Raw genomic sequence first — 12,725 nt, 5'->3', positions numbered from 1 at the left:
GGATCAGTCGGGCGGAGGCGTTTTGGATGCGTTGTAGTCGTCGTAGGTGTTTGGCCGCGATTCCTCCGTAGAGTGCGTTGCCGTAGTCCAGCCTGCTGCTGACGAGGGCTTGGATCACTGTTCTTCTTCTTTTGGTCGGGATCCACTTGTAGATCCTGCGAAGCATGCCGAGGGTGTTGTAGCAGGAGAAGGAGATGGCGTTGACCTGCTTTGACATGGTGAGGGAAGAGTCGAGGGTGAATCCTAGGTTGCGGGCGTGGTCCGTCTTGTCCGAGTTCACTTTCAGACGGCTGCTTCTCATCCACTTGGCGATAGCCTTCATTCCCTCGTGGAGGTTTGTTTTGGCGGTGTGCGGGTCCTTGGTGAGGAAGAGGATGAGCTGGGTATCATCGGCGTAGGAGATGATGTTCAGGTCGTGCTGGCGGGCCACTTGTGTGAGCCCTGGGGTACGCTGCAGATGATGTGGGTGGCATCGGATCGGAAGGGCGGGAGGTGGACTGTCTGGGTTCTGCCGGAGAGGAAGGACGTGGTCCAGTCCAGGGCCTTCTTTTGGATTCCGGCTTCTTGGAGGCGTGTTCTTAGTGTGCGGTGTCAGACTGTGTCAAAAGCAGCTGACAGGTCCAGGAGGATGAGGGCTGAAGTTTCGCCGTTGTCTAGTTGGCACCTGATGTCATCTGTGGCGGCGATGAGGGCAGTCTTGGTACTGTGGTTGCGTCTGAATCCGGACTGGGATGGGTCTAGGATGTAGTTGTCCTCGAGGTGGCGGGTCAGCTGTATGTTGGTGATTTTCTCGATGACTTTCGCCGGGAAGGGGAGCAGGGAGATAAGCCGGAAGTTGTTGAGGTCTTTGGGGTCCGCCTTGGGTTTCTTGAAGAGGGCGTTGATTTTGGCGTGCTTCCAGCTTTCCGGGAATGTCCCTTTGTCGAAGGAGATGTTGATGACCTTCCGTAGTTGGGGTGCGATGGTTGCGCAATGGTTGCGTCAGCTTTGTTGAAAACGTGGTGTGGGCAGGGGTCTGATGGAGATCCTGAGTGGATGGAGTTCATGACCTTGCATGTCTCTTCGTCATTGACGTGGGACCAGGAGGTCAGCTGGTTAGTGCAGGTGGCGTTCAGGGCGGGGTCTGTTGCGATTGGGGCGGATGAGGAGTTGAAGCTGTCGTGGATGTCGGCGATCTTGCTATATTCGGCAAGACTGATACTTTGAATGAAAAATGTACGATATACACAAACCGCAATTAAAGCAATATGTTATGTACACACTCAAAAGTTTGTATATATTTTTGTTGGGAGCAAACTGTATAAACACCAATTTCCAAATCTTAAGTAAATACAGGAGAAATACAACCGGAATTCACAAACACTGAAAATTACAGTCTAGAAGGCAAAGAGCTGGAGAACAACTAAATGGTCTCAACCATCTTTCAGGTCCTCGTGGAGCATCTTAAAGATAAGCATGAGTTTAACAAACTCCTTACAACAGAAATGATATTTTAGCATAAGAGGCCTGAAAGCGAAGCGAGGGGGTAGAGGGGATTCTCCCCCGATACATGTTCCAAAAATAAATGCCCATTCATAAGCGTAATTTTCACAACAAATTAAATAAAAAGCCAAAAGCTCTGAAAGGGCATTCATAATTAGTCAAGTACTGACTCCCCCGCCGTCCCAAGTATGCTATGGTTGTCCTCACTTATGCCAAGAATTACCTCCAGTACAACAGTTTCAGCATTTTGCCACAGCTGTCCCATAAGCCAAGAATTACCTCTACTATTCAGCACCAGAATTTGCTACGGGTATCGTTAATACTATGAGTTACCTCCAATATGCCAGCACCAGCATTTTAACATGGTTACCTCAGTAATACAAGAATTTCCTCCAGTATCCCAAGGTCAGCAGCAGAATCGTAAATGTAATATACTCAATCACATTCAATGACACTCACTCCCTCACACCCTACCACACAATCTGAATAATTTATTCTCATTCTCACTCACTTCTCTCTGAGCCTCACTCTCATTCACACATGCACTCAAGCTCACACACAACCTTCGGTTTTCGCCTCACCCTCTTCCAACTCATCAAGTGTGACATAGGGTCAGAGAGGCTTCTGACCCTATCCCACCGTGTGATGAGACGGGGTGGTGACAGTCTGGGTGATGTGTAGACCCAGGCACTAAAGGCCTGAAGACAAAAGCCCCGGGGACTATCCTCACCTGTTACTCTGCAGCGAGTCAAAAACTGGGAGGCACTGAGGCGTGTCAGACCCCTGAGGCCATGAATATGTCTTTGCCAAAGAATATCTCTCCAATGGCTGGTGCCTCTTAGCGCTTATGCCAGAAATAGTCAGTGCCTCACACTGCTATTTGACCGTCACTCGCAGTTAGGTGATCATACTAACAGCTAATAATAATTTAATATTGACTATTAATATAGTATACAAATGGCACAAGACAAGGAACGATGAACCCAGATGCCCATAAGGGCAAGGCACCGCTGCAGGGGAGGGAGTTTGTCACCTGGATTCTCATGCTTGTTTAGGGGAGCCAGTTATACTTTTGGAATAACAAGCCTATGTTTAGTGGGCTGATAAGACATTTTGGAGGGGTCAAATGCTCTCTTATAACTTCAATATTAATGGAACACAGGCAGTTAAGGAATATTGTGTAAATGTCACATAGGATGAAGAGGGTGTGCGAATGTGGGAGGGTTGGGGATTATGTGAATTTAGAAATGTGTCCTTCGCTTTCCTCTATAGTACACTGAATTAATTTGGGTGGAATGTTAGTTAGGAAGTCAGCCACCACACAATCAACTACTCAGATTTATTTACAGAGAAGCCTTCGTAGCTCAGTAATGCTCTCTACTGGCCATTTGTGGAGCATACCTTCCATTGTAAAACAGTTCCAAAGGGGCTTCACACAGAACGGTATTATGACAGCTGTCAATGATGAGCTTGGGGACAAACTTTATTGTGCCAATGGTGAAGAAGGCCTTGGGTCACTAGGCATCCCCACCACCTGTGTAACTGCCCTTTGCAATTGAGGATATACAGGAGAGTAGGGGTACTTGAGTTTAAATAAAGCACATGAAAATGCCTTACATATGCAAATGCCCCTCATATGTTTACCATGGGGAAGCTGCCACCCTTCAAAGAAGGGAGCGAGCTGTCTAAAGTGTGACTATGAGAGAGACCACACCAAAATCATGGCTACTACATTTTAAATTAACCCATGCAACAAACGAATATCCCTTAATCTTACCTCTGTGATTCCATGTATAGGTGCCAATGCTAAAAGCATTATTTGTCTAAGAACACAGCACACAATGTAGCTTTTTTTAAGCAAAATCTTTAAGATTTTGCCACGACTCAAACTTAATTATCTTTAGTCTAATTTAAAACTGGATTAATAACTGTACCTCTTAGCTACAGTAACTAAAGCATGCAAATCCTCTGTATTCAATAGCCAAATGAAAAAAATATTTAGACTCTTGAGGGAGGTTACCAAGAAGCTAGGGTGGTGGAGACACTGTCTGTGACTCACGCATCCACCAGCAGCAGATCCTCCCCTCCTTATTTTGGGTTCTTCACTTACACGGCAAGGAATTTGTCCGGTGGATACAGTTTTTCAATTGAGGATCCAACACCAGTTTTGCTGCAGGAAAAAAGCAGTTTCCACACTTCTAAATGAGACAAGGCAAACATAAGATGGGCGGCAGGACAACTACTGATTTTTGGGGAATGTCCCTTTATGACTTATCTTTAAAGGAGGCTGCTTGTTCATTATGAAGACATGTTTTCATGACTGGACTCAGACAGGGCTCATTTTTTACAAGCAGAAAATAAGTGAATGATTACGCGGTATGGTGTGCTGAATTCAGCTTGAAGGTTTCTAACTTTCAAATTGACTACAAATTTTTACTATTATGGTATCTGGAATGCATTTACTGTGCAGAGCTATATCTAACCTGAACATTTTATGTTGGGCCTAATCAGCTTTTAACAAAATTGGTACAAATGCTGTGTGACTGTGGGTCAATTACAGACTGCTTAGCGGGAAGAGGCCGACAAATGTTCCATGTCAAATAGGTACCATCGTTATGGCTTTGATCAGGCCATTCTAGGTGCTTCTACAGCAGGGCTCGAGTCGGGGTACCACGCGGGTGGACGGCGTCCCCCCACTTATTTTACCGGGAACTCGATAACTGGAGCAAATGGAGGCACACATTCCCTCTTTGGCCTCTTTGGGGCGAGATGCAATCGTATCTAAGGGGTGAGCGAGGGGAGGCAATGAGTCTGATGGTGCAAGCCACCTTTCGTGACGTCAATTCCTGTCGTGTAGTCAGCGTCCCCCCACTTCTTTTTTTAGGACGTATGCCCTGTTCTACAGAGACTAAACACTACTGCCTCTTCATCACCTTTTTTTCCTACTTGAGAATTGTCCTAGTTTAGTTAAATATTTTGTGGATTTAGCATCGCTTACCGTGCCCGATGATCCTGCAGAAGTTGAGATAGACACCGCAGGTAGAAGGAGGGCGCGCTGTGGGACTTCTCAAGCACCGATAAATCCACCTTGCAGTGACTCCAGAAGATGTCTGCTTCGTTAGGAATCCCAGAGTCCTGCGATCTCCCATGGTTTGCAAGGAATCCATGCTCATTCCCGTCAACTTCCAGCAGGCTGTCCGAATACTCAGGCCCACCTACAGCTAAATAGTTCTGAATGAAGAAAAGCTTTGGTTTCCCCAGGAGCCCAGGACACAATGCTCCGGTGAACATACTCCGTATGTTATCCAGCATGAATCCGTGCCTATTATTGTCAATGCCGAACACCTCCTGTGTGCTACCACGGCTGATGATAACACACACAAAGCAGTCATAATCCTTGTGTTTGGGCGTGGCTGCCATGTCCTGAACAGTCCGGATCAGATCGGCCAAAGTTACATACAAGTAGAATTGAACTTCAAAGCGAAGAGCAGTGAACGTCTGTGTCAGCACTTCTGCAGGAAATACAAAACACAGACAAATATATGATATGGTAAAGGTTGTAGTCAAGGAATTATCAATTTAAGTACAATCAATGCCAGTCTTCAGTGTAGAGAGGTGGGTGTCCAACCAGATTCCCTCATTCTATACCAGATAAAAATTATAATTTTACTACTGATACAGTGGGTGCCTATTTTCTCACTTCTTTACTGATTGTAAAAGTGCTTGGCACCAACCACACTTTTTTTTTTTTAAAGTTTCAAAAATCTTTATTGACATATTGTGCAGTACATCAATATAAAAAAAGCCACATTCCAAGTACAACAGTCCTTGATATATGCAGTGCAATTTCCCACGCGATTATGTGTACGAATTAAACTTCCCCCTTCCCCAACCAACCTTTAATACAGGTCAAGAAATAATACAGAGCTCTCCAGTCTGTGACAATACAGTTTGTTAGCCTATGTAGATAAGTAGCAACACATCGTGACATGCTTGAGGTCATAACAATATTGTGTGCCAGGACATCACGCATACAGGTGAACAACAACTCTACAACCTCATTCCCAACAATGCTAAGTACATAAAGAGGGACCTTATCATATCCAGTCCCGAATCAGAATGTCGCAGCACCTTGCCCCACCAGCTATATCTTATGTGTGTCCTCCTGTGAGGTTTGGGGACCGGCCCCAGTCCCAGTTGCATTCTCCTCCTCCCCTCCAGCTGCCACAATAATCTGAATCAAACTGGATGGTTTTTTGTTACCAATCCATGGTTGGATTGTGTTGCCACAACCATGGCATCCCTAATATAATCTCATATTGTGGAGCCTCTATCATGTTTAATACTATGTTCTCCACATGATCCCAAGGTTTTCCCCAAAGAGATAGTTCCAATAATTCTGTATGTTCCACTATGGGACCGGATTTCAAAGGGGTGCCATCCACTGCCAAAACTATTTCAGGTCTATGAGTGGGCACTTTCACAAGCCCCAAATGCTTCACCAAACCATAATCTATGAAATTCCCGGTAGTACCGGAGTCCACCATAGTGCGCACCGGATGTTGTTGCTGACCCATTCCCAATATCATAGACAAAACAACATGAGACTCTGACCCCGTCCTATCTGGCACCTCTAATGAAGGGATCCTCCACTCTTTAACGGACTTTTCGTCTCTCTCTGTTCTACCACTCCCTTCTAGTCCTTCAGAGGAATCATCGACTGACATAACAGCTACCTTTTTTGCCGAAAAATAAGGACTCCTTTTCTGTGGTTTCATAGTACAATCACGCACATAGTGTCCTTTCCCACCGCAGTACATACATAAACCTTGAGCACGTCTGCTTTCTCTTTCCGCCTTAGTTAAAGGAGGACCAACGGCCCCAACCTCCATAGCTTCTGGTCCTGATTCTTTTGTAATAGGTTGACCCACAACCTCAAAATCACCACTCCTGCGTTCTCCCCCCCTCACAGAAAGACGATGATCTAACCTTAAAGTAAGATTAACGAGGTCAACACAGCTGGTGGGCTGCGGGTCAATTTGGGCCAAAACATCCTTGATTTCCTCATTCAACCCCTGGTAGTATAGCGCCATCCTCTTCTCTTCCGGCCATGCTGTTTCTACTGCCAGGCGATTGAATGTGGTCATATAAGTCACAAGGTCCTTCTTCCCTTGCCGCAATCCCAATAACTCGCGATCTGCACTGAGAGTGGTTGGCCGTCTATCAAAAACCCTCTCGAATTCCCTCCGAAACGCTACCCAATCGGTCATCAAGAGATCATCGTTATGAACCAATGGAACCGCCCAATTAGCTGAATCTCCAGTAAGGTAGGAGATAGCAAACGCCACCCTAGAATGGTTATTGGGAAAGGAAGCTGGTCTGCATGAAAAATGCAAGGTTATTTGAGTTAAAAAGGTCTGTATTTTAAGAGGATCCCCTGCATAACGCTCAGGGCTGACCAATGGAATCGGAGGAGGCACTGTAACCTGTATCTGTGGAGAACCACCTGTAGCATCAAAAGGGTTTCGGGTTTGCCTATCCACCCTTTCCTTAAGGGCCGCTGTTTCAGCCCGGGAATTTACTAGCTCTTGCTGTACAACCAACAAAGCCTGCATAACATCATCCAGGGTCGTCATCTTTCAGCACCCCCTGACCAGGAGGGATATAATTCTTGGGTATGTGATTCTGTCACAATTGTCTTCTCCTCGGGATCAGGGTGATGCTGAAAGGGGTCCACCTCCTGACTTCCCCACACTCTGACTATTACAACAACACAGAGCGTAGAGGTAATCAAGCGAGGGAAAAGGGAACGGGAACGGGCAGCAACGGAAGGGATAGCTGAAACGACAAAAGAAAACAAAGGTTAAAGCATCCAATCCTAACTACTCTCATACATTCTCGCTAATGAACCTCTACCTACCACAACAAGCAGGAGGTAAACCCTTCCTCTCTAGTTAGCAGATGCTTCTCTACTTTGTGGAGGTTACCTATAAGACAAGCCCAGAATTAGATCCAGTTCACAGATACTCAGGGATGAAATATCATTAACTTCCAAACAAACATACCCTTTTTTCTCGCTGCCCCAGAAACAATAAAAGATCTCTCTCCAGTAACCCAGTATCCAAAAATGTCACTAGAAGGAATGAGGTACTTCAGTATACTGAAGGACAAGGCTTCTGTTAATCCAAGTCACTGCCAACAGGCCATCCAAGATAAGAACAAAAAGAAAACAAACCAAGTATTCCTAGCTGGGCCCAACTAAACGGAACACTTTAAAAATAGGTAGAGCAAAGTACAAGTTCAAACCTCCTCCGAGGCTTACCGGCGTGTTACTTCCAATGACAAGCTGTACTTAAACTGTGCAGTCTGGATCCCAGGTCCAACGTTTGTGACTGCACTGAGTCCCGAACTAATCCCTTCCCCGCTGCAGCCGCAAGCAGGAAGGGAGCGGGTGCAGAACAACCGACGATCTCCGTCCGCTGTATCCTGGATCCGATATACTGTGTCTCCACCGAGAACACAGACTGCCAAAAACCCTTCCCCGCCGCAGCCGCAAGCGGGAAGGGAACCAGTACGGAAATAAAACGTAAACGAGCTCTTTCCGCCTTCACCGAGCTCCGAACAACACGTCTCCGCCGAGAACGCGTGAGTCTTTTCCCGCTGCAGCCGCAAACGGGAATGACATGAACAAAGGTCTATTCCTTCCAGAGGTTTGCACGTAGAATCCCTTAACTCAGGAACGCTTTGCACCAGAAAAGCGGTCCTTCTCCCAATAATCCAAACAACAGTTCCTTCGTGAGAAACGCATCCAGGAAACTAACAAGGTTCGGATGAGTAATCACATACAGCGCGCCCTGGTGTTGCGCTGGGGTATATCTCCAGAACTCCTCCCACTACCTTTGCATTCTGGTAGTTGTAGTCAGGTAGGCGCCATTGGACCAATCATGACAAATAAGATATATTAATGAAGAAGTGCAAAAGTTTTGGCAATAAAACTCTCTTAATTAAGAAGATTCTCCTTGCCATGGACAGTGGAAGACGTATCCACTTGGTGATGGTGTCTGAAATTTTGTCTATAGCTGTGCCATAATTTAACTGCATGAGCGCATCCCTGTCTCTAGTGACACGTATACCCAAGTATTTTATCTCATCCGTTTCCCGAATCAGGGGGTAGTCCAGTTGGTGCGGTGGGGTGTTTTCTGTAAGGGGAAAGACCGCAGATTTAGACCAATTGATTTGTACCCCAGAAATGGCGCAAAATTTAGGGATCTCTCGTAGTATAGGGTTATCATGGTTTTTTTTTAACATAAAGCATCATATCATCTGCGTATAGGGAAATGAGCAGTTTTCTAGATGGGTAGATTAGTGCCTTATCGTTATGGTGCTGCCGGAGTTAGGCAGCTAAGGGCTCGATGGCTAGGGCAAATATAATGGGAGATAAAAGGCAGCCCTGCCGTGTGCCTCTGGATACGGTGAAGGGGGAGGATTTGGCCCCATTCAGGAGCTTTGAGGCCACAGGATGGTTGTATAACAGTTGGATCCAGTGAAGGAAGGCAGAAGGCATCCCCATATACCCCAGTGTGCCTAGTAGGTAACCCCATTCCAGGGAATCAAACACTTTGGTAGCGTCAAGATATACAGCAACTGCCGAGCACTTGGGGTCAATATCTTTTAATACAGCGACCAGGGTTCTGAGATTATGTGAGGTGGCCCGACTCGGAATGAACCCAGCCTGGTCAGGTAATACCAGGCGCTGCATCAGTAGATTGAGCCGGGTCACCAGGACCTTAGCTAGTATTTTGGTATCGCAATTTAAAAGAGAAAGGGGCCGATACGAGTCGGAGTAAAGTGGGGGCTTCCCTGGTTTTAATTATGAGGTTATAAGAGCTTCTCGCATCGTCCGAGGCGGACTTCCTTCCTCTAATGCTGCATAATATACCTCCTTCAGGATTGGGGCCAAAATTGAGGTGTAGGTTTTATAAATTTCTATGGGCAGCCCATCGGACCCAGGGGCCCGTCCAGACTTCATCTGCATGATAGCTTCTGTGATTTCATCTAGTTCTAAATCTAAATTTAGGAATTTACGCTGAGTGTCCCCCAACCAGGCAAGTGCGGTATCTTCGAAGTAGTCGGGCAAGTCAAGAGGGGTGCCCCTCTGGGAGGAGCATAAGTTACTGTAGTAGTCCCAAAACGTGTGTAATTTATTTTTTTTTTTTTTTGAAAAAACCTTTATTGGTGACAAGGAGAATGTACACAGCCAATTGCCTACAACCTGACAACCGCAGGCCGGCAGCGATCACACTTCAAGCTTGTACGGAGGCGCATCAATGTTGAAAAGCAAGTCGGTATTAAAGACACAGCAAGTCGCCTACAACCCAAAGGGCCGGCCGCGGTGCAAAGGCTGAAATAACTGTTAAACTTTAGTACAACAAGCCTACAAGTTGGCCGCACACAATCATATTCTCATGACGTGAGGTTTCATTTATCTAGTAATGCAGTCAAAGAAAGCAACAAAACGAAAACAATCCCAACTGTGATGCCCCAATCATTCAAGTGTGATGTAGGGGGTGTCTAGGGGGTGCGAAGTGGCGTACGAAGGCATAAGAAGAAGGGGGGGGGGGGGAGAGAAGCCGGTGAACCCATTTAGATAGCAGTAGCACATGATTTAACGAATTGGACACATCGCGAGGCTTGGGGAGTGAGGAATGGACGCGGCAAAGACGGGGAGCGGTGTCTGCGCGGCTTCTGCGGGAGGGGGGGGGTGAGTAGGCCCAGCTCGTGAATACGTGCCCTGTGGAAGTGTGTCCAGAACAGTGGTTGTAGCCTATCCCAAGTGTTGGCAGCTATCAAACAGGCGTGCAGTAGGGCAGTGCATTGGGGGGGGGGGGCGGGGGGGGGGGGGGGTAGAAGACGCAAGGGCGAATTACGGACCAAGGGAAAGAGCGCCTCTAGCTATCACCCTCAGCTCCTCCAGTCCGGGGGTCACCTATCTCCGACAGTAATAGGAGATACGTGGTCAGGGGGGTCCAGAGATCCTTAGGACGCGACTTCGATGGTAAGAGATCGGCATATGTGTGGAGATGTTCCTGCCACGTCGACATCGTAGAAAGCCATATCTTAAATCTGGGTGCGCGACCCCTACCCCAACGGCACGCCACATGTCTCTTGGCCAAGAGGAGGCTCAGCGCAAAAAATTTCCGATGCACCTTGATCGAAGGCGGTGGCAGGCCCAGCAAAGCGATCTTGGGGCATGGCGAGACGTTCACGGCGACCATATCGGACAGTGCTTGAAATATTTCCACCCAATATGCCGCGACAGCCGGGCATGACCAGGCCAAGTGGAGGAAGCCCGCCCCTTCGGAACCACACCTCAAGCACCTGTCATCATCGCGCAAGCCAAAGCGGAGTAGTTTGGCGGGGGTATAATAGAGTCGGTGTAAAAATTTATAATGAGCAAGCCGGAGGCGCGCGTTACCTGTGACTGCATTTGTGTGAGAGCAGCTTTCTTCCCACTGCTCGTCCGACAGTGGCTCATCCAGATCTCCATCCCACTCACCGCGCGCTCTGAGCGTCGGGGGCGAAGGGGGTGCCTGGGTGTGTTTGTACAGCATAGACACCACATGTTTCGGGGGGTCAGGATGAAGTAGAGCATGTAGCGGAGCCACTGTTTCCGGCTCAGATGGGAAATCGGGTGTAACCGACTTGACATTCTGGCGTAGCCGGGTATAGAGGAACGTGTCCATGATCGAAGGGGTAAGGTCCCCAAAGAATTGGGCCGAGGTGCGAAACTGCCCCTCAAGATACAAGTCTCCCCAGGTATGGAACGCGCATTTCGTAAGCAGTTTACGGCCTATCTCCTCGCAAGCGACACTTAATCTGGGGTCGTGCGCTAAGAGCATGCGTGGCGAGTATAAGAACTCGACCCCCATCCGAGTCGTGATACGACTTCAGGCCCGTACCGTGCAATCAACCGTGGTAGGGTCCCGGTCAGTCGCCCGGGTCGGGCTATAGAGGTACCCTGATGGCTGAGCCGGCCTCATATAGCCGTCTTCCACCGCAAGGTGAGCCATGAAGGGAGGGGGATGCAGCCAGTACACAGCAAAGTGACCCTGGGCGCATTCGTAGTAGCACTGAAAATTCGGGACGTCGAATCCGCCCTGGTGGTACGGCAACATAAGCGTCGTGAGACTGAGCCTCGCTTGTTTGCCACCCCAGATCAGTCTAGACAGCTGGGAATTCAGGACACTAAAGAAGCTGGCCCCCGGAGAGTACGGTATGTTAGTAAATAGGTAAAGGAGCTTGGGGAGAACCACCATCTTGATAAGGGAAATACGGCCCGCCATCGAGAGCGGAAGGTGGATCCATCTGGTGATGGTGTCGGTCAGCTTGTCTATAGCAGTACCATAATTAGCTCTGATGAGGGCTTCCCGGTCCCTGGTCACGATTACACCAAGGTATTTTATTTCGTCAGCTTCCCATACCAAGGGGTAATCCAGCGGGAAGGGGACGGTCTTGTCCGTCAAGGGAAACAGGGCCGATTTTGACCAGTTAATCTGAATCCCAGATATGGCCCCAAACTTAGTTATTTCCCGCAGCAGAGGGTTAAGGTTCTCACGTGGGTTGTCTACGTATAGGGTCACATCGCCCGCATATAAGGCGACAAGCAACTGCCTCTCCGGGTAGATCAATGACCGGTGGTTATGGTGCTGCCAGGGTTTGGCCGCCAAGGGCTCAATGGCAATCGCGAAGAGGACAGGCGAGAGCGGGCAGCCCTGCCGGGTGCCCCTATGGATCACAAACGGGGCAGCGCGAGATCCATTCAATAATACGGTGGCCTGGGGTCTGCAGTACAGCAGCCTGATCCAATCAAGGAAGGAGAAGGGGATCCCCATTCGTTCCAGGAGGGCCAGAAGGTAGTCCCACTCTAGAGAGTCGAACGCCTTCGTCGCGTCCAGGAAGACGGCCGCCGCCTCGCAGCGTGGGTTGATGTCCTGCAGGACAGCTTGTAGGGTGCGCAAGTTGTGAGACGTCGCACGGTTGGGGACGAACCCAGCTTGGTCCGGTAAGACCAGACGTTCCATCAGTAAGTTCAGGCGTGTCGCGAGCACTTTTGCCAGAATTTTCACGTCTGTATTAAGCAGCGACAGGGGTCTGTAAGAATCACAGAATTCCGGAGGCTTACCAGGTTTCAGCAAGGAAGCAATAAGGGCTTCCCGCATGGTGGACGGCAGCGTACCTTCCTC

General features: G+C 48.3%; 1 protein-coding gene across 7 annotated transcripts in view; it reads right to left on the bottom strand.

Moving 5' to 3' along the window:
• The window catches only part of CFLAR (CASP8 and FADD like apoptosis regulator), a 384,910-nt gene that overhangs the window by 61,046 nt on the left and 311,139 nt on the right, over positions 1-12,725 (bottom strand). For all 7 annotated transcript variants that reach the window (XR_013608637.1, XM_078680198.1, XM_078680202.1 and 4 more), the window contains one exon: positions 4,481-4,994. Coding sequence is in view for 6 of the 7 variants with exons in the window: in XM_078680198.1 (XP_078536324.1) it covers positions 4,481-4,994 (514 nt within the window). In the remaining variant the exon portion in view is untranslated. The remainder of the gene's footprint in view (positions 1-4,480; positions 4,995-12,725) is intronic.

This window comes from Lissotriton helveticus, chromosome 3_1 (assembly GCF_964261635.1).
Source record: "Lissotriton helveticus chromosome 3_1, aLisHel1.1, whole genome shotgun sequence".
Taxonomy (NCBI): domain Eukaryota; kingdom Metazoa; phylum Chordata; class Amphibia; order Caudata; family Salamandridae; genus Lissotriton; species Lissotriton helveticus.
Note: the sequence above shows the minus strand (reverse complement) of the source record. Positions and strands in the feature narration are given on the sequence as shown.